Source organism: Camelus ferus, chromosome 8, assembly GCF_009834535.1.
Source record: "Camelus ferus isolate YT-003-E chromosome 8, BCGSAC_Cfer_1.0, whole genome shotgun sequence".
Lineage (NCBI taxonomy): Eukaryota > Metazoa > Chordata > Mammalia > Artiodactyla > Camelidae > Camelus > Camelus ferus.
The window spans coordinates 60,605,171-60,627,653 of record NC_045703.1 but is presented as its reverse complement, the minus strand read 5'-3'; the positions used below and the strand labels follow the sequence as shown (position 1 = coordinate 60,627,653).

The window sequence follows — 22,483 nt, the reverse complement described above, 5'->3', positions numbered from 1 at the left end:
AGGAAAAAAACAAAAAACCCCCCAAAACCCCATCAAACCAAACCAAAACAAAAACCAAAAAGAAAATAAAGGGGAAAGGTTACTGGAAATCTCACTCACAGTACATTTCTCTGGAGTTCTATCAGCCAAGAGATGGAAAAGGGGCACAGTCTTTTTCCTGCCCTACTGACTGGGGACTCTAAAAATAGTTGGTGACACTGGGTTTCTGAGGGTGTGTGCTGTGAATTTTAAAAGGCAGCTCAGTTGCTGTTGTTCTTGCTTACCACGTTTATGTCCCTGCTTTGAGTGTGTGTTTCTCATACTTGGTGCTGAAACAAGTTTCGGACCCTATCTGCTCAATCATTCAGTATTTACGGGACACCTGCACATTGTCAGGCACTGTGCAAAGCTGGTAAAAAACATTCCCATCTCAAGGGGCCAAAGGAGACACATGCTAAATGTTAACATATTCTTCCAAGAAGAAACTTTTGACTTCCTATAAGTTTTCAAATATGCTAGAAACCAAACATCCCAAATTTTATTAATTTACAGTTATAGGGATTGTGCAATGATATATCGCGTTTATTAACCTTCTTAATGCAACATAATTCCACATCATCTTGGTGTTCCAAGCCCTTAACTACCTGCAAGGAAAGAAAAATGTGAGAAGCCAAAAGTGAGAGAATGCTAACATCTTCATTTTTAAAAAAACAAAAAACACTGGAAAAGCATGCATAACCCTTGCAAATCCCTTTCTGGCTGATAGGATTGAATGTGGTTCCATTGTCTGGATAGAGGAAGTTATGTAAAGAGGATGTGGGAGATCTCGAAGTAATAACATTTGCCCTTCAAAATAGAAATTAAAAAACAAATTTACATCAAAAGACAACTTAATAGTCAAATGTTAATTGAAGAGTCATGTTTAACAACTGTATTAAACCTGCTGATTTTTAAGATTTCTTTTTCTTCCCCCTAAGGATTTAATTTATGTATGGAATTTACACAAGGCATAGATTTTCTACGGTTATTTGCTTCCAGATTTTTAAAATGTATTATTATTATTTTTCTTTAATGGAGGTACTAGGGATTGAACCCGGGACCTCAGGGCATGCTAAGCACACACTCAACCACTGAGCTATACCCACCCCTCTGCTATTGCTTCTAAATTGAACTTTTATGACTTCTGGAAAACCCCATCTATTTTCAGCCTCAAGGTTGGGCAGTAAGATAAGTCTGATGGATCCTCAGGGTGAGGTTTAGAAACTCTCCAGTCTAAAACACTCTGAAGAAAAATTTAAAAGCCATTTTCCCCTGTGTGAGGAAAGTTAAGGTGCAATATAATTTCATAATAGTAGGGTAGGGCATTATGCTTACATTTGGAAATAGAATTGCTGTAGAAATTATTTATAATTATCTATTGATATTAGCATGATTTGTTCCCTGTAAAATTTTTTAAATGAAATTCAGAACATGAAAAAAAGTCTTAATTTGTGCCTCCAAACTTTTATATTAATTTTTGATTTAATAATGAAATAGTTAAAAGGATGCCTTCTGTTATTACGAAGTGAAAAAATAAAAAAAAAAAGATAATCTACTATCTCTTAGTAGATTGAGCTAATTTAGTCACCTATCATAAAAACAAATACCATCCCAGGCTAAAGTCAATATTTCCAAAGTAATCCAAAGATACAGAAAATGGTCTGTCTCGGGCCACTGAAACATAGTATATAATCATTACCCTGAACCATTTTCTTCATGGCTCAAAAGGCAAAGTATTATAACTAAATATATTTCAGACAAAATCATGACCTTTCTAGAATAAACACATTCACACTGTAATTTACTTTGTACTTTACAAACTTTATTAAATAATGAGCATTACTAACTTTCATTATCTTATATACAGTATTTAAACTATGTTTTCCTAGATGCATTTTTTTTTGCACAAAGAATAGAGTAGGTGAAAAGTGAACTTATAAAAAAAATTGGACCCTCAGTACAGAGACCTAATAAGAATTTGACACACACTTAAGTACATATAACTCTTTCCTCCCAATTATGTACATCCCTACCCCACCTCCAAAAGAAGCTATTTTAAACAAAAGCCCTTAACTCATAACTTTGAGGAAAAATACAGATTATATATACACACACAGCTCTCAAAATCTGCATCCTGGCTGACAGAAGGGATCTATAGAACTACAGATTTGTCCTAGAACCTAAAGACGATCATACAGACATTTTATACAGTAAGACAGCAGCCTTCGTGCAAGGTGGTGTATTCATATAAGCGACATCAAAATCATGCAATAGGACACTGGTGTGAAGAATGGGTCATTTCTGAGAGTAAGACACCACAGTAATATGGATAATACAGAATTTGGGTCTTACAAACTAAAAAGCAGAAGTGGGACACTGCATTCCTGGGACAAGAAGAGTCAGGTAACTTGGTTTTGTAACACAAATACCTCTCATGGGGCTGAGGATGTCTTCTTTGTTACAGCGCTTCTCTTTTCTGATACTGCTTAATTTTGAAAACTCATATCATGTTTAAAGAAAGGCAGTGTAAGAAGGAATGTTTCCAGAACAATGCTCGTCAACATGGACTCTGTTTTATAAGCTATGAGAAGGAAGAACAGTATAGAGAAGGAAGAAACTTGGGTTGTTTTTTGTTATTTAAAAAGAAAACGAATGCCTTAGGTACCTGTGCATAAAATAAGGATCACATTTTATGTTTTTCAGTTAAGAAAAAGAGGCCTAGCACCTAAAGAGAGAAAAGGAATTCTGGTAAGATGTCAGTGATTCAGATCAATATCATTGCCTATCTTTAAATGAAAAGCCTAGATCCCCTTTCCCTACACATATTATCATATCTTTAAAAATGAAAACTGAGGCGGGGGAGTGGGGTGCACAGAATGTAAAACGGCTTACAGTGAGAATGCAAAGGCCACTGTTGGAGAAAACATTCTTGTTGCATTGACTGGGGGCTTCAATAAAATAGAGTATTTTTATAAAGTGGCAATTCATTTGCCTTCATTTTTCTCTTTAGTGTCTTTAATTTTGCATTTTACTCACAAGGTCCTGCTTTTGTTTTTCTATTTCCTTCCATAAAGAGTTGTATAATATCACAATGAACTGCTATTTTAAAGACCATAATTACAACATAAAAGATATGATTAGTCAGAACTTAGTTACCAAAGATCCTGCTCTTGTATATGCCCCCAAACAAGGGAAAAGGGCCCCCATATTACATTTAGATTAGCAAATAAATTCCATTGCAGTCATTGAGATTATCAAGGCTGGGATCAGGTCATCTGGCTGAGTACAAAACTCATGAAAGGACATCTGAAACATTGCTCTGGAAAGGGTAGCTTTAAAGCGCTTTGTTTTTTATTTTAGCTTATGGTTTACTTCATATTGATTAGTGACAGGCACAAAAAGCAGTGAAGAATTAGATACGCCCCCCCCCACCGCCCCACCCCTGCAACTGAAACATGAGGAGATGAAATCAAATTGTACCAGGATGCCAACCCATCTTTTCCAATAAGTCCATTTGCGTTTTCTTGCACTTGGTTGTAAACCAATAAGGGAATCATTCATCTAACTCCAGAAACCATCAAATAAATGAGCAGCACGTTGTCCAGGCCTTGTCTAGGAATACAGGTAAGGACTTTTGCTTCTAGAAAACTGATCCTGCTACATTTTAATTTCCAGCAGTTACACAATTTCTGCATTATAATGAAATGATGCAGGGATACTAGCATAGAAACCCCAAAAGGGGCACCTAGAGATTAGAGATCCCTTGCTTAAAGTTATTCTAGGGTCTTGTCACAAGTTTAACAAAATGCCAGACGTAAGCATAATCCTTTAAACAGCTTTAGTTTTATTTCTTTTTAAAAAAAAAACATGAAAAGGCCTCCTTGCTGCCTTTGAGTCCTAGGATAAAACTACTTGTGGCTTCTGGACAAGAGGAGAAGATTATTGCATTTCTTAAAGTCTGGGCACCAGTTGTTGCGATATAGGAAAAAATACCATGGCCATCATGTTAAAAAAAACCCAAAAACCCAAATTTTCAAGTAAGATTAACTTACATGAAATATGAAGACAATTAACATCAGAAAACACAGTGGTCGATGTGGACTTTGCTACAGTACAATCCTGGCTGGATAGCCAGCTGTTTCAAAAAGTTGTGCTGTTAAAAGGATATTTTACACCTCTGGTTATTACAAAGTTGTTTTCATCTGGTACATACAAAACACCTGTCAGTATCTGTAATTTGTGAGCACGATGCGAAGTTAATTCAGGCAGCTACTATTAAGAACCTTAGGCAAAGCTGCTTGAGCTGAGACACTGGAATTTTTCCCTTAGAGACTGGACAATATTTTGCTGATTGGGGGATGGCCCTTTCCAGAGATAGTCATTCAGTTTGTCAGAATCGTTGTATGATGTCAGATACGGTGAAATTCCAAGTTTACCGCTTACTGGCTTTTTTGGAGTGTATGGACTATTCAAAGAGTAAGAGGTGTTGCTCCAGACATTATCAGAAAAGTCACCATCCATAACCTTTGGGTCAGATTTCCTTCTGCGATTGTGAACGAGGTCTAATTCTGACTCATCTTCTTCTGATTTTATCTCCACATAGTCATCTTCATCTCCTTCGGTCTCTTTGAAATTGGAAAAATAGTTCTGTGTAGCTACTTGGGCACTTAAAGGTAAACTTCTATTTACTACCAGAACTTTCTGCGAGTCCTGGAGTGTGAGATCTGAGTGTTTTTCAGTGCCCTGTTGACATGAGTCAGCAATCCCTGGCAGCAAATCCTGGTGACTCTCCCACCTTGAATTTTTGTGTAAAGACAGTGGCTGCTTCTTTCCCATTTCACTGGGGTAGTTGATGGAGTCCGTGGACTTGTTTATCAAGATTGAGGAAGATGACTGAGACCTGTTATAAGGCTGAGATTTGGCACTGATGCCTTTCCGACCCAGAGAGTTGTAAAGATGACCCTGACAAGAGTTCTCTTTGTTTGGCTGACTGACTATCACGCTGTGTCTCTGCATGGAGCCCAGCAGAGGGTCGGAGGTTTGGAGAGAAGGCACAGAGCAAGCTGTGGACAACTGTCTTGGGGTACTTTTTGTGTTGATCTGTAAAGTGGGATATTTTGACTTCAAGTCTTGCTCGGGCCAGGGACAGAAATCTGCTAACTCTCCATTACTATAGGTTGAATGCAAAAGCCAGTCCTCGCCACCATGTTGGGTGTGGGGAGGTGCTGCAGAGCTGAGGTTGGGAGATTCTTGAGGGGTGGCCCAGCCATCCTTCTGAGTCTTAAAGGGCGTCTCTCTGAATACAATCTGGTCATACAGTTGGGAATACTCAGCAATCCTGGCTCCTGGAAGGCAAATATGAAAACAATAAATACACACAGGATCATTCCTACATGCGAAGATTAAAAAAAAAATAAGAACATTCTAACAAACGTTTTAAAAATGTAAACAGTAGACAGGACTTTTAAGTTTGAGGATGAGTAATCATCGAATACTAAGCAACACAAACTAATAAAATAATCCACAGTTTAATAAAAATAAAAATACCACCTAAAACTTCATTTAATTTGATCTAATTTTGGATTATTTTATTTTAGCAGCAGGTCTGCAAGGATTCTCTATGTGTCATGAAAATTTCTAGTGTTCTTTATAGGCATGAAATAGTGTTAGTGCTAAAAACAGGCATCATAAAAATAAGAAAGTCAGCACTTAAACTCTGGTCAATGAAAAATAATTCAAGTAGTCATTAAAAGAAGCGTAACCACAATCCACCCTGCCATGGCTGCCCCTGCCTCCTCCCCAGTCTTGATTGCTCTCAGACAGCTACTCCCAGGAGAGTCTGCTCCCAGAGGCTGTCCCTGCACTTCTAGCTTCCAGGCAGCCCTCCACTGCCACTGTCTTGATGGCTGCAGGAGATCCTCCCTTCCAGTACTTCAGAACCACATGTATTGGCTGAGCCCCATCTCCCTTCCCATCACTGAGAAGCTGGGCACTGAAGCCTATGCTTTCAAGACATTAAGAATGAACCATCCTGTGCATATAATTGATAATCTAATGCTCTCTAGTGTAGGCTGCAGAACAGGATTTTACCATTATTTCCACAACAGCTAACGCCGCTTTGAATTAAGCTCTAAAGCCATTATCCTCTCTGCTCCACTTCCGAGTACAGATGTTTCTAAAGACATGAATGGAACCATGATATAAGTAAGGAATTCTCTTGGGCCAGGAATGACTTAAAAGGGAGAGCCCAGAGATGTCAATGTCACGAGCTGTCTGCTTCTGCTCCCCCAGCTCCCAATCCAGGAACCCACATGACCGCTCCATGAATCCTATAAATTGCTCCAACCACATCTCTACAGTCTCTACAAAGGGAAGCTGCCCCACATATAATGACCAGTAAGTGACATTACATTTTCTTCCTCTTTAAACTATTTATATTTCTAGTAACCTGCAGTTAGTAAATTATTCCTTGAATTTAAACTAAACGTGTAGTTGAGTTTCTGCCATTTCTTTCAAGTTTGTCTTCACGAGGACAGAAATCAACCTGCTGTTATTCTGTGTGCCTCTTAACTGCAACCCCCTCAGATCGCTTGAGGCTTAGTCCCCAGAATCAGAATACATGGTGTGTTTAACTTCTCATTATAGATTATACTTCATTCAAGATCCTTCAGGCTTTCAAGTCTAACTTCCTTGGAAGGACAGCGATGGTTAGTTTAGAACTTTTAGTGACAAAAACTTGAGCTATTACTCCTTAGAGGGCAGAGTGAAGACTCCCAGCACCGATTAAGATTTGGCAACCCCTTAAGAGACTGGACCCCAAGGCGCCTGTGTTAGCCATCCTGACATTGATAATGTTTTGTTAACTATGAAGCCTAGCCAGTGTTAGCTGGCCCTTAGACTTGTCCTTGGCTAGCAGTCCCACATGGAAGTCAAGATGGTTCTGCCCGAGCCATTCTCCTCTACACTGTGGCTCTGAGCCTGATCCCACAGCTGAATCAGGAAGGCTCTGAACTTTCACAAGTTTCCAAGAAAATGACAATTTGGGGGAAAGCAGTGAGAGCTAATTTAAAAAATTCAGTTAAACTATTCCAGTACCAAAATTTAACTATAAGGTCTTGTAAGAACAATTAGCTCTTTACTTTAGAACATGGTGGCCCAGATAATCTAAAAACCATGTATTATCCAAAATATGCATATTATTTCCTATTCCTTTTTGCTTCTTTATCACACTTCTTCCTTTGCTTAAGCAAATCCTATTTACCTCTCAAGACCCTCCATAGACCCTGTCACCTCTATGAATCCTTTTCTAAGTGATTTCTCTTCTCTCATGTCTTATAAACTTAGTGAGCACCATAATACTTAGCTATTGGTTATATATGCGTGCATATACATGCACACACGCATGCAGTCTTGTGTTGCTCATTGTTTTATATAAGCTGGTTTATTTTTCCACCTAGTTCATGAGACTTTAATCTTGGAGAACAATCCCCACAGAAAACCAAGCATAGTTCTAGACAGAAATTGGTTTCAAGAGCTACATAATTACTTAGATACTTTTTGGACTGCCTCCTTTTATTCTAAACGTAGTGTTAAAAATAAATGTGCTTTCCCGAGGACTATCCCACTGAGAGCAGAAAGGCAGCCTAGAATTCCGGCATAACAGAAAAAGGAGAAGCAGGAAGACAGCCTTGGATAAAATGCTATACAGACATACATTATGTATTATAGACAACTCACAGGGCACAGGTTGTCTTTGGATAATAAAAAGTTGACCATATATAATTTTGGAATGGAAAGTATCTCACAAGTACGTAATACACAGTGCCTATCTACGTTTTGGGGCTTTTTCTGGTCTCAGTTTGACCTTCTAAGAGGGTCTATAACTTGCGTGATGCCAATGTGAACAAGATACAAGCTTCCAGAGCAATGGCTACCATTAAATAGATTCCCTTAGCCAGATATACAGGAACTAGCCAGCCCAAGACGCCACCTCTAGCCTAAAAAGCTTAGTCACATCAGTCAACCGGATCAACGTTCCCCTCATCCTTAGTTCTGGCACTGATCGTGTTTATAGAAGATGGACATTATTATGGATGATCCCAGAGCTATCTCTGGTTTATTTCTCTTTTGTAAGTTTAAAAGGTGGACTTATAATTCCAGATAAAAAATCCGAAATGATCCTTGCTGAGAGGAGTATGAAATATACTGTTTTCAAGACAGGATTAAAATCAATGTTTCTGGTGTTCCTTGAGATGCAGAGCAAAGCATAAAATAAAAAGTTATTTTGCCTTCCCTACTTTACACGAGGAGGAAAATTCCTCAAGCCTACATGGAGTTTTCTCCCATGTGAAACATCACACCCATCAAAAAGGGAACCCAAAGGCTTCCATGGCCTCAAAGGCTATCAGAAGGGAGGCCTGGCGGAACAAGATGGCCAGCATGCTACAACAGGCTCAAAAAGGTGGGAAGGACTGGACCTGGTTGGGTGATTTATAGGCGGAAGTCTGACCCGGGGCCTGTAGACCCCGGCTAGAGAGTTCAATAAAGGTGCTGGAGAGTTTCAGCAGGTGAATAGGGTGCTCCTCCTTCCGCACAACACCGAGAGCAAGCTCCTGGCAAAGCGGCAAGGCCCATACGGAGAAGTCTGGAGAATCGGTCCGTTCGATTACGACGCCCTGTGCCCAGATAAACGAGAGAGAGAAAAGGAGTCATCACGTCAACTGATTGAAAGCCTAGTGGGCACAGGAAGTGGTCTCGATCCACCCAGATGGAAGGCTCCTCGGGTCTGAGAGATGGCAGGCCTGACAGACGTGCTCCTGCCAGACAGCAGGGGGACACGCCCCTCTCAGAAGATGACTTTGGAGAGATCTCCTCTTTGTTGGAGAGAACGTTGCTAGTAGCCCACCGTGTCAGGAAAGGGCCCAGACACAAAGCTGAGAAAAAATCCTACAGGAGCCCAAGAAGACACCAGTAGGCAAAACAAAAAGAACAATCCAAAAGCAAAAAAAAAAAAAAAAAAAGCAAAAGAAAACCCCAAAGGGAAATCTATTAATACTTAAAATCAAAAGGTGGATAAAAAAGACTATTCAAGGTAGCTGTAAGCCCTAACGATTCAGTATTGAAGACCGTGCTTCTATGAAGGTTGAGTTTTGCATGTTAATGGATGGTCCTTATTCAAAACAACACGTCTCAGGAGATTGTCACTTTTTAAACAACTGTCTGCTGGCATAATCAATCCATCATCATCAGAAACCTTGGTATTATATTTTCTCTCATTCAGAGGCGCCCTAGCCCAGATTCAGTCAGTGGATGCACTGCCAATACGCTACTATTTCTAATGCCATCTGTGCTCCCAAATAGTCTGTCTGCAGCTGGAACTCAGCCACGTTTTCTGTGTGTAACAACAAACCAGCTTAACAACTCTAGCGTTGGAAAATGGACATGAGTTACTTCAGCCATGTTATTGCAAGAAGAAAAATATATGTAACCTCATCTCTCTCACAGTCACATAGAAATCACTTTTAACCTTTATTTAAAAAGAAGAAGTCAAAGAGAGTTTGTAAAAATCCTTTGGGTAGCAATTCCAGGGCTTAAGTTTCCTATGTGTTAAGAAACCTTACTGTATGATTAAACTCTGGAAAAAGAGTAAAGCTTTAGATAATTCTTAAATACTTCCAAACTTAAAAAAAAATTTCCTACAGATTCTTGTCATGCAACTTGTGAGTTCACTTAGGACTTGGATAGCCCCTTCTTATTCTCTGGTTTCCACCTAAGAAAGCAATTCCAAAGAGAGGAGGTTAGGAGCATCAAGCTGGCCCGAGGAGCCACATCACCATCAAGCTAAGTTAACTAAATGTGCCCTGATACTGAGCCACCTCGTTGTAACTTTCAATTGGAGAACTGTCTTTTCTCATTTGATACTGAGGTGGTCCTTTGTCAGAAGATCCAGGGCAGGGATTCTTAAAACAGGACTGAAAGTCCACAGTTTTAAAATTCAGATTCCTGGGCCTAACCCCAGAAATCTCTCTGGGTCTGGAGGTGAAAAATTCCCCAGGCAAGAGCCAGCCAGCACCCACGGATATTTTTCTTTTCATGACAATCCTGTGCTTTATTCACATCTATGCTCTTCCACCAAGATTATGGTTAAGGTTCATCCTTCAGAAGAACCCTGTGTAATTTAGCCAGGGAATATATGCTTCTCTAAAAAAGAGAAAAAAGTGAAACTGTGAACATCTCATTCCTTTAACGTTAAGAGTACTGATATCACACCCATGCCCCTGGTTTAGTTCTGCCCCACAAAGGAGGCTTGACATAAATAATTAAAATTCTTGGAAGCATATATGAGAACACCAAATGAGAGGTATTAAATGCATTATGGCAGCTATTGAAAAAAATCAACTAGTAAATGTAATGCGTGAGAAAACAGCTGAGTTATAGTGTGAACAGCTAAAAAAAAATGCAAAAAGGACAGATTTTTGTCTGTGTTAGAATGAGTAGGCATTTTTGTTGGGATTCTGGAGTGGAGAGCAATCCTATTCCATGTGTGTCCAAACCTTAAACTCTCACCCAGCTACCCTTCTCTTAACTCACTGATACACAGGGAAAAGCAACAGATGCCACCAGCGAAACGGATTGCTATCATTATATCAACTGCTTCAAACATCACAACTGGAGTGACGATGTCACAGGCACCACGGAACCCTCCAGAGCCAATCACGCTCCCACACATGTGTTCCGGTGGGTGCAGGGAGGGCCCGGACTGTGTGCATCTCAGCGAGTCTATGGTCTCACTGTGAGAATGAACAGCTGGGTGACAGTGTCCTCAGTGCTATGGACGTTTAGAACCTGAATGCGGCTCTCCCCATCCTCGGAAGGAGAAGGAGGGACCTACCGATGGCGGGTCCGCCCTGCTTCTTTTCTTCCAGGATGGCCGCCAGGTCCCTGGGCACCGGCTTCTGGGGCTGGCTGCCAGGTGTCTGCTCCAGCTCTGGGCTTTTGACCTTTAACAGTTGATTTGCCTTCTTGATCTTCTGACTGTACTGCCTGGCCATCAGGAAAACCCTGCTCCTGGTCTTGTCCACATGGTCCATGCCAGAGTCAGGGTTCTCCAGGTCCGCTGGGGACAGGCTGCTGCCGGCCACTTCATAAGGACTTTCTATGGGAGGCAGGTCGCCGGTCAGTGAGAGCCGGTGGAGGCTCACGCAGGAGCCGTCTTTGGAGGCCGGGGTTCGGCCGAGGGCGCAGGAGGCCAGCCCGGGCTCGTCTTCTGGCCGCGCGAGGAGGGCCCGGCCCGTGGGCAGCGAGAGCGGGGAGCGTGCGCTCAGCTCCGGGGCGCTGGCTGCGAGCGGTCGCTCTTGCACGTCGTCTTTGCTGACGGGAAACGCTGCCAGAAGCCGGTCTCTGGCTTTGACTTCGTTTTTCTTGATGTAATTTTCCAGGTCGTTCCAGATTTCGTCTACTTCTTCAGACAGTTGATCGGAGATGGACCGATCGGCTCTGGACAAGTTGCAGCCGAAGGAGTTATAGAGCAAACTCAGATAATCGTTATCGGAGGGTCCCGGGGGGTAGGGTGCCTGGTCCTCACTGAACTGGAGGCTGTCCTGGGAAACAGAGGCCCTCAGACTGTCACAGCACCCCAAGTCGGCGTCCAGGCCCAGGAAGGTGCTCCTCTTGGGACGCTTCAGGCTGCTGCACCTGAAGTCCAGGGAGGGCGGGTCCGGGAGCCCTATGGTGTCATAGATGTTCTCCTCCACCACCTGGAGATCGCGTGCGCTTTGGTTCAAGGCCTCCCGGCCCGGGAGTGCTCCATCTTTCTGCGGGTGCGGAGGACTCTTCTCCCGGCCAGCTGGCCTCTTTGAGAAGGCGAGCTCCGGGCTGCTCTTGGGGCGAACAGAGTCCCTGGCGGGTCTGGGGAAAGGGGCTTCGGCTTCTTCCCGTTTGGCAACCATCAGTTTCAAGTCCTCATAACTGATGTTATCATAGACATGGTCTATGTCATCGATAGTCAACTCCATAGAGGACCCGAAGGGGGTCGTCCCGTCCCGCCCCTCTGTTTTCAGGTCATTCTGCAGGTCCCTTTGGGAGCCGTACTGGGAGCCGTCGCTGTCCCTAATTCTTACGTCAGAGGGGCACGTGTTGCTCTCGCCAGCGCTGCTGGCCCGCCGCACGACCCTGTGGCCAGAGCTGGGGGTCTCCGCGGACTCCATCTGTCCCATGTGCCAACTGCAGGGTCGACTCGAAGTGCTGTCTTCACACAGCCGGGCAGAGTTCAGATCTGAAGAGGAGAAGGACGGTACGAACATCTGATAATCGTCTTCATCCTCCTCGTTCTCCTGCGGCGACCGGCGGCCGGGAAACAAGGCTTGCCGGATCTGGTGGTCCGTCCAGATGTTTCTAACGGCCCCACCCCCGCGAAGCACGCTGAAAATGGCAGAACTGCTGGGCTGACCGTTCCTCTGGGCGGGAGACGCACCTGCTGAAGTCCGCTGGGGAGACCCTTCCTCTCTGGAAACCTGAGGAAGACAGGAACATAGCAGCTGAGCTGCAGCACTACAGACACCTTACTTATGCCCTCCTGTATTTACACGCTGCCTCTCCCACTAGACTGTGAAAGTCTTAAGAAAGTGATCAGTAAACATTATTGATTTTATTTTTTTAATTAATTAATTTAGTTATTTACATTTTTTTTTTTGGGTGGGGAGGTAATTAGGTTTATTTATTTAGAGGAGGTACTGGGGATTGAACCCAGGACTTGGCACATGCTAAGCATGCACTCCTCCACTTGAACTATACCCTTCCCCCAACAATGTTGATTTTAACTTGAGTTGAAAAGCATGTGAAAATTCTGCAAAAGGGGCAGTAAGGAGGAATTGATATTTACTTAGAAATAGGGTAGGCCACTTGAAGACATTCTCCAAACTTAATGTTCACAATCACTCTGTGAATTAGTATGATTGGACCAGTTTCACAGTAAAGAAATCTAGGCTCATAAAGATTCAGTAACTTGCTCTCTCTCATCGGTGGAAAGGTTAGGATGCAAACCCAGGTTTGACTCCAAATACCTTACCCCACTGCAGGGAATCAGCTAAATATGGAAGACTCTCAGATACTTCAAGTAATCCCCCTGCGTCCTGGGCAAATAACATTATATGAATGAACATAAATAGGTGTCAAGGGCCATGGAATCTGGTTTTTATTTGGGGTTCGACTCTTAGGAGTTCTATCATGGTTTCTGGTGTAGCAGAAGCCCCTGTAAGTGATCTGACTGCATCTCATCCAAGGGTTTTCCTTAAATCTGCAGACCTGCATGAACCTGGTCAGCACTGCCTTGGTTTATAGATTCTAGGCAAAGAGCCTTTGTTGCAGGAATTTAATTTAATCCACTACTGAGTTAATGAAAAATCTTACTTTCTTTTAAAATGCATTTAAGGAAGTAATGTTTAGATGCCTGTTAGGAAGTAAAATATGAGTGATATTAACGATTTCTAATCGGAGAAAACAATGGGTCTCATAACTTGGAACCTTTCTTCATGGAGCTTGGCTGTGCAGACAGGCAATGGACTGCCCTCTGATGCCCACTGTGGGTACTGGGATTAGCTGCAAAGAGTTGAAAGGGTTAAGACAGATTCAAACCAATTAGTACCAGGGACATAGTTTCTGATCAAAACACTATGGTAACCTACTGGAAATATCAAATTAGCAAGAATTTTTCATCAGTAGTCAATGAAACTGGGATACATATTGCCTTGGCCTCCTCTAATAAATAAATAAGTAAACTTAATTACCTCCCGCCACAAATAAAAACAAACAAAAGAAACGTATTACTTTGGAATATCCACCTATCAGTATTTCTGCCTTCGTGCCTACCTACCTGTGTATCAGGACAAGGAGAGGAAAGCAGGGAGGGAAAGGATAACATTTCATCCTGAATGTTACTTTTCTGTCACAAATTTAAAACTAGAAAAGTCCAATTAGGCACTTAATCTTTTGTTCACCCTTTTCATATAGTAAAACTGGACCATTTGAGGACTAGGAGTAAATGAATACACACACACACAGATATATAACACACACAAGTACATAAATCATATATGTGGCTTTTCTGCTTTTTTGGTTTTTTTTCTTTCCTCTTTACCCTTTAATATCTCTCCCTTTTCATCTTACTCAGAATGCACTGGTGTAATGTTTACAAAATATGGGCACCCACTAACTGCATTTTATAAACTAAAATAAGTTCGCATTAGCTAGTGAAATCATGATGCAACACTGTGAAAGTGTAACAATGATTTTTGTGAACAGCCAGAAGTAATATCTTCTTCAAATCTTTCATCCCAGAATAATTTCTAGACATTTTAGAAAATTAGGAAAAACGGAATTGTTCATATCAAAGTATATTTTTAAGGTAACTACACTTGAAGTTAGCAGGACGTTGGAAGCTGAAATTTTATATCAAATAAATCGTCAGGAGAATCTGAAGCAACTCTCAGATTAAGAAATAATCAGTGTATGGAATGGACACAACACAGAAACACACAGTGTAGATTTCTCAGTTTCACCAGAGGTATGATGAACATTTTCCCCCTTTTTCCCACATTCTCGGCATTATGGCTATTTAATAATAATACGATAACAGGTATAATTTACGGAGCACTTGCTTTGTGCCAAATACTGTGCTAAGCACTTTAAAAACACATCACATTCAATCTATATAACAACTCTGTAAATTAGGGAACTAAGTCTCAGTAAGGTTTAACAACTTGCTTACAGTCCTACAGCTTATAAATGGCAGAAATGGATTTGAATCCATGTCTTAATCCAATTTATATATGAGCTAAATCTCTCTCCTTCTCTCAATCCCTCCATGTCTCTCTCTTTAAACATCTAGACATACACATACACACACGGCCTTGGCATGTATATTCTGGGAGAAATGTTAATCTTCTTAACTCTTTAGTCTCTCCCTGAATTTAGTATGCATTCCTTATTGCTAGGAGATGGGATTTTATAACTAAGAAAAAAGTACATTGATGTTTTCTTTCTTTCTTGTCTTTGGATTTTATAAATTTATCCTTCTATGGAGACTTGGCTTTCTCACTATTCTGGAAAGTTTCTGAGAAGCTCTTGAGATTGCATCTCAAGGACTGATAGAGTGATTTCCCACCTGTGACTGAGTGGGGCTTGCTCCGTGGTCTTAGTTTGGCTACCTTACACAGGACACCTATCCAGTGTTTGTTCATGACAACAGTGTATATTACAAAAAAAAAAAAATCAAAATCTCATGCCATACTCTAGGACAGTGAACCAATTAATGTTAGTAAGTTTCAAAAGCTCATATACTACCTGAAAAAAATCCACATGCCCTAATTTTAAGATAATCACTTAAAGATAAGGTTATGTTGATTTTTAAACATTTAGACATCTTAAATGAAAGATACATTATCTATTAACAGGGCCACTTTGACCCTGTGTCAAGGAGCGATGCAAGTGGAATTGTGGGGAGAGATTTCACAGCCACAGCGTTACAGAACACGAAGCAAGAAGCCATGATCAGTTCTCTAAGACTTGCTAATCAAGCCAACTGATGAAAACCATATTGGACGTGGTTTACTCAGGCCAGAATATAACGTCTGTTGTTCATGCCTAATACACTTGAATATACATCTTCCAATAGAACACACCATTTTTATTCCTCCTCTTCTAACCTTCTATTGGACAAAGAAAATCAAGACTAGGTAAAGTTTCGTTATACCACAAATAGTCACACCTCTTATATCAGCAGCAGGACCATACTCTTAGAAGGATCTTTGTGATTGAAGGCTGATGGTTTGAGAAGGGAGCAAATACTCAGGATGACAGAGCCTCGGTCTTACACGTGCAGAGGCTCAGGGCAACATGGGGTGGGTGAGACTAGCCCTACAGGTGTTACATCTTAAGGTAACCTTATAGCTTCTGAGATGAGAGAGGTGGGGACAGAAGGATGACGAAATCATTGCCTTAATTCTGAGAGATGAAGCTGGGGGCTGTGGAGTTGGTGGAGAGTTGATAAGGACCAGCCCTAACTTAAAACTATTCCAACATGTAAAGTAATTATTTACACTTAGAAGAGGAAAGGGTATGTAAAAGGAACCTAAAGTAAACATTTCAAAATAGGCAATTTAATAGTACTTACCTTTTGGATATCTTGTGCTGTTTCTGAAAAATAAGAGTTTTTTAATTTTTTTATTTTTTATCTTTGAGAATTATAAATGTAACTCATCCATAGGTTAGTACTCACTTTATAGGACTTCTAAACTTGTTATTAAGAATTGAAGCCCAAGAGGCTCCTGGGCCCTTTAGAGCTGATTTTCAGAAAATGCTTCTCAGTTATCCGAGTTGCATTTCCTGTACTGTATGTAAAACACACTTACATACATCTGAGTGTTAAGTATCTTCCTTAATCCTTGAGAGCAATGGACCAATTCATATTAATAAGTTTCAAAAGCTTCCCCCTCAAAATATATATTGCCTGAAAAAAAAAAATCCACATGCCCCAATCCATGAAAATCACTTACACATAAGATTATGCTTTTGTTAATTTTTAAACATTTTATTGGTGTTAATTGAAAGATACAGCATTTATCAGCAGGGTCACCTTGGCGCTGTGCTCAGGAACGGTGCAAAGGGAATTGTGGGGAGAGATTTACTAGCCACATCCTCAGAGATACCCTCACAGTACCCTGATCACGTGTGTCTCGTCCTGAAACTTTGTTTAATTACAGAAGCATACAAAGTAAAAAGTGATCGAATCCTCTCCACAAATTCCACCTCACAGAGGTAACCACATTTGAAAGTTTGATGTTCATCTTTCCAGGTCCCATACCCACTGCCCCCATCCCACCATAATGCACAGGTTTTTCTGTTTCTAAAGTAAAGATGCAATATGCAACACTGCATTTTATGCTAAATATATGTGAACACGCTTGTCAGTAGACAGATATGTACTTCATTGCTTTTTTATAGCTGCGTAATATTCCATGAAGTATTCCAGGATTTACTACAACTTTTTAAACTATTTCCCACTAGATGGGCATTTTATGTGATGTTGTTACAAATGCTGCAAAGAACACATGTACTCATGGATCTGTCCACACCCTTCTATATAGGAAGGGTACATTGTGAAATTTATACAAGTGAGAAGTTTGAAATTTTTGGTCCGAGGGCAAATGGGCATTTTAAATTTAATTGGGCATTACCAAATTTTGCTCCAAAAAGGTTGCAGAAATTTATACTCCAATAGTTTGAGTGCCTGTTTCTTTTTTTTGGCCATGCCCACAACTTTCTTTCCTCCTCTATCTCATTGAAATATATGATTTTTCTGATTGCTAATATGGGTGGCCATTTATAAATTTTATTGGCAGTTTGTGTTTCTCCTGTAAAAGAAGATTATATGCTCTGCCTTTCAAAAAAGAGTCGTCTGTCTTTTCTTTCTGGTGTATGGGATGTCTTAGATCAACATCAACAGGCATTAATTTTTTTATGCTTGTTTGTCTATATGGCAAACATTTTATGCCATTCAGCTTTACATTTTATAATGGGGCACTATTTGTTACAGAAGATAATCAGTTCTGTCGATCTGTAATTCTTCTGGGGGTTTATTTTTTGGTGTGTATGGTCTGACTTAGTGGATGTCAACAAGAATGAAAAAAGAAAAGCTACTTTAAGACTTACCACTGGTCTTCAAAACTTTGTGTGATCTTGAGGAAGGTTCTGAGAGAAAAAATAAGGTCAGCATCATTTGCAAAACCAGATCAAGATTTTTTTTTATAAGTGAATTATTAGCTTATGGACAAATTAATTGAGCTCTAGCAATTTTCTATCAAATTCACCTAAATCCTCATTGCTTAGAGATTCTTGACAGCAAGATGTTCACTCCATCAAAACTGCCAATTTCATTTGCCACATTGAACCAGAATTTTCTTTTTAAAAGGCAAATATTTCATTGCTTAAAATCCTTCCACAGCCTGCAGGATCAAGTTCAAACCCTCTGCGTGGCCTCTTTGGTTTTCCATGATGAGGCCGCTGTCTGCACCTACAACCACATTTTCCATTTGACTTGCCCACCTCCACTGCCAGCCCACCGTGCAACCAGGCCTGACAACTGGCAATAGCTGCCTGGCCTAAGGTCCGCTGGCTCAAGTCTCAGGGCCTCTGCATGTGCTATTCCCACCCCATCTGCCTCCTTGGCTCCCTGACTCCATCGGGGGTACTGGTCCTCTGTCTGCGAGGCCTTCTCTCTCCTTCCTAGAGGGTTAACCTCTCTCCTTTGTCTCTCCACTATTCCTTCCATTTAACCTCCATCATAAATTCATGGGATGAACTGGTATTTGTTTAACTTTTTTTTGACTCTCCCATTAGACTACAAACCTCTTGCAAGCAGGAATCAAGTGTATTATTCTTATATTCCCAATTCTTAGCATAGTGCCAGAAATTAGGCAGGTACTCAATAGATATTGATTTAAATGAAAAAAAAATCTGAGAGCTAAGGGAATGCGACGTGAAGTCTAGTTTAGCAAACGTGTCAAAACTTTAGGTTTGAATAATCTTTTGTATGTAGCAATTACATGATACAATTTTGCACTAGCGATAGTAAATAAAATTTAAGTGCCGGCTTGCTAATGGTAAAATGCTCTACAAAGCAAAATTAGCTGATGGATATGCTTTATATTCACTGGAAAATAGAGTCAAGTAGGAAGAGTTTTAGAACAAAAGCTTGAGAGTCCCACCTTGAGGCAGCCTCAAATGTATTCAAACTGGCAGTGTGCCAAAAACCAGAAAGAAAACACTTTTTTTTGTCAGACTGAAAGGGACTTTCATCGCGAGTGCCCCATAATGATTTAATGCGGATTACAACATCCTATTTACCAGATTTTCTTCTCAGCCGATATGGAGCAGAATTGTCTTTAGAGCCACAAAATGCTTTCATCTCTCCCTCGGGACTGTAACAGAAGCCTGGATAGTCTGTAAAGAGAACCACGTGCATCTATAAGAATGAAGTGTTCAGTGACTTCTCGGGAGACGGGTGTAACTTGCTTTGGATACTGTGGGACTTCTGGGACTTGCAGGATTTACAGGACTTCCACGTGAAGCTGCCTCTCCACCCCTCTGCCTCTAGGCACATACATGCACGCTCACCTTTTTTCACTCTTGGGCAGAAAGAGCTACAACCATCGGCTTTACTCTTCCTAGAAAGTTAGTTAAAATGTGTGAGGTGTGATAACTTCCTGCTCCCACTCAGAATCATCTGCAACTCTATGACCCACAGAGGTCAAACAATACATGAAAATGAAAATCCCTGCAGCTGAACTTGCTACCAAGGCCCCGGCAGACTGCAGTGATGGGCTCCTTGACAGAGGCTCCGTCAAGGTGAAACCTTCTGGAGAATTCCATCTAGGTAGGAATTTGGGGAGGCGTCTGTGCCCGGCGTGGTGGTGGAGGGTCTCAGTCCTCCCTGCCCCCGTGCAGGCTGTCCTCTAGCGCAGCGACTCTTCGTATCTTCTAGACATTGCTCCTTTGAATATTTGATACAGGGTGTAGGTTCTCATCCCAGAAAAGGGATTTTCATTTTATTTCACAGTTTATATCTATCTAAGGGTGCCCAGACTTTGGATTAAGAAAAGCTGGTCTAATCCTAAAAGGTCTTGCAGCATATTCAGTGACCACCTTGCACCCTGAAGCCTGAGGCTACACAATTTATGATGCAGCTGGAAATGGGTTTTCTTCAAATTGGGGTTAAAGCTCTTCAAGGATGTCTGAAGTTCGAGAAAGTTCCGAGGCTTGGAAAGACCACATATACACTTCTCCAATGTTAGAGGCAAAATTATATAAATGAAGTCATTTGGTCCAACAGACTGGCCTACTCTGCTCACAGCCAGCCAAGCCCAAAGTCAGGGGAGGACAAGTAAGGTTATTTTCCTAGGCTGGGCTGCTCTGGCATACGCCTGGCCTGGAAGAGAGGCATGTGGCACCGATTAGTGGCTTGACATCATTCTGTGCCCTCACAGAATCTTAACAGTGGCCAAAAGCTAGCCCAGAGCCTGGGAATAAGTAAAAGATCTCGTTGAATGTAGCTGGTCACGTGGAACAGCTGACCTCTCCGGACACCCATCTTCCTCCATCTTTTTCCTCCTAATTCTCACTTGCCCATCCATGACCTTGCCTTCTCTTCACAGTGCCCATATATATATCATGTGTGTGCATATATATATATATTTATAACGTAAATAAGCTACAAGGATATACTGTATAGCACAGGGGGTACGGACAATATTTTATAACTATAAATGGACTATATAGTCTTTAAAAATTCTGAATCACTATGTTGTACACCTGGAACTTCTACAATACTGTAAATCAACTATATCTCAAAAAAAAAAAAAAATCTTAGAGAAGTTCCACTGGGTAAGCTAAGGGGATTCAGAGAACACAGGGCAGTGAGCCCCGGTCCAGCTCTCTGGTGAGGATCACCTTGCATCATTTCTCAGGATCTGATGGACATGAAATGGGGCATCTCAGTGACAGTGGTGGTGCTTGTTTTTCTAGGTCAGTAAAGTTTTATTTTTTAAATCCTGGAGACTTAACAACCAGCAGCCTGGTGGGTGAGTGGATAAGTGAATCAGTGCTTCACTTGGGGAAAGATTTCTCAAAAGTTTGTTACTTAGAAAGTTTTAAGTAAAAGTTTCTGTCAAACCTGGCTGTAAGTCTTTAAAACTGTTGCTTCTCTTTTTATTCTGTTTAATCTGGAAGGTAACAAGGGTGTGATAAGTGCTTTGAACAAGGCCTGATTTTACAGGAAAGGCCTCACTTACAAGGTAAGCCCAGACATACAATCACCCATGTGAAACGGTTGTAATTTTAAAATGTGTGCCACTTCTGGAAAACTGGCACCTACCTAGTTAGCATGATTCTTGCAGATAATCAACATAGATTTCCCACTAATGGGTTGAGGTGGGAAATGCACTGTGGGACCTTCATTGGTGGTGGTGATGGAGGTGGGGAAAGCGTTGACCCTGGAAGCACATCTCACATTGTGAGTTGATGCAGACACGTGGGGAGCCACCAGGTGGCGCACAGGTGGACCAGGTGAAATCCATGTAGAAATAAACCCATGGATTAGGAAGAGGCTATACCGTCTGCTGGCTCTATTTGTTAAAACAGTGACTAGAGAGCTGCTACTTTCTTACAACTGACATTTTTTAGAAACTTGAAGATAGAAAATGGGATAGATACAAGCAGACCACGAAATTTCAAATTGTGTAGAAAACAAAACTTACGAATGGCATCCATTTCAAGTATTGCTTGCTTGGCCTGAAAGAAAGAAGGTGTAGCTATAATTGCAGGGACCTTTTTTTGTTTCTTCTTTAAACTACCAATCCTAATACAGGTCTTTTCCCACCTGAATGAGTGGTATTTGAAAAGCTTAAAAAAACAAGCTCACTTCTTTTAGGCATTAACACATAGTTCAAGGGATTCAAACAGATGAGCGCCCTCGTGTGGTTGGTGGGTGTGGTGCAACTGGTGCCCCAGAGCTAAACTCACAGCCCCCACTTGAAAAGAAAGGAGGGAGGGAGGAGAAAGGAGACAAGGGGATGGAGGGACGAAGAGGAGGAGGAGGAGGGCGAGAGGAAGGGGGAGAGGAGGGGAAAATAAGAGCGAGAGAGAAACTTTCACTAAAGGTTCCAAAACCTGGCTGAGCAGTTTATCATAAAGTCTAGATTTCTGCTACTGGACCCTAGTGACTGAATCCAACCCTGGTCTATGGAACCAAAAGCTCAAGGATAGCACCTAAGGTCTACACCATCAACCCTCTCCATATCACTGGGGCATTAAAACTCTTTTGAGTTGAATGCAGAATAATAGCCGGAAGTTTCGTCTGTTGCCCTTCTTCCAAGTACTATGCAAGTATCATCAGCTGACTCCCAGCTCCCTGCAGCACTCCTGCACCCACCATCACTTCTGAATGAGCTGCGGTGTGGGGGAGGGGCCCTGGAGGACAGGGTTTGTGATTCCAGCTCTAGCATCAACTAGCGGGTGCTCTCACATTTCTGCCTGTGTTTCCTCAACTTTCAGATGGTAAGACAGGACCAACCTTTCAAGGTTGCTACCGGGACCAAATGGCAGGCACTCAGCCCCAGTTAGTTACCATCTACTCCCGCAGGGCATTGGCCCTGATAACCTTGCGTCTTGCTTCCTCTACATACATACTTCTCATCTCAACCCCAACCTTCTGAAGTTTGTTGCTTTGAGGCTTCTTTTTGTTGTGATTATTACCATATGTTATCAAAGGTTAAGGGACTATAAGAAGATAAGTTAATGGCTGTAACAGGAATCATTTCACCTGAGGATTCAAAGATTAAAACTAGGTAGCCTTTCTTGCCTCTTTAGTGTCATTTTCATTTTTCAAGAGTAGTGTAACCGAATCTACAAACAC

The 22,483-nt window shown here is 41.5% G+C and overlaps 1 protein-coding gene across 6 annotated transcripts in view; it reads right to left on the bottom strand.

Moving 5' to 3' along the window:
• Positions 1-1,818: 1,818 nt before the first annotated feature.
• The window catches only part of PLEKHG1 (pleckstrin homology and RhoGEF domain containing G1), a 213,795-nt gene continuing 193,130 nt past the window's right edge, over positions 1,819-22,483 (bottom strand). For all 6 annotated transcript variants that reach the window (XM_032485161.1, XM_032485162.1, XM_032485163.1 and 3 more), the window contains 6 exons: positions 21,327-21,360; positions 18,919-19,014; positions 17,725-17,763; positions 16,187-16,209; positions 10,910-12,530; positions 1,819-5,363 (listed from right to left, as the gene is read on the bottom strand). In XM_032485161.1, coding sequence (XP_032341052.1) covers positions 4,303-5,363; positions 10,910-12,530; positions 16,187-16,209; positions 17,725-17,763; positions 18,919-19,014; positions 21,327-21,360 — 2,874 coding nt within the window. In that variant the 3' untranslated portion in view covers positions 1,819-4,302. The remainder of the gene's footprint in view (positions 5,364-10,909; positions 12,531-16,186; positions 16,210-17,724; positions 17,764-18,918; positions 19,015-21,326; positions 21,361-22,483) is intronic.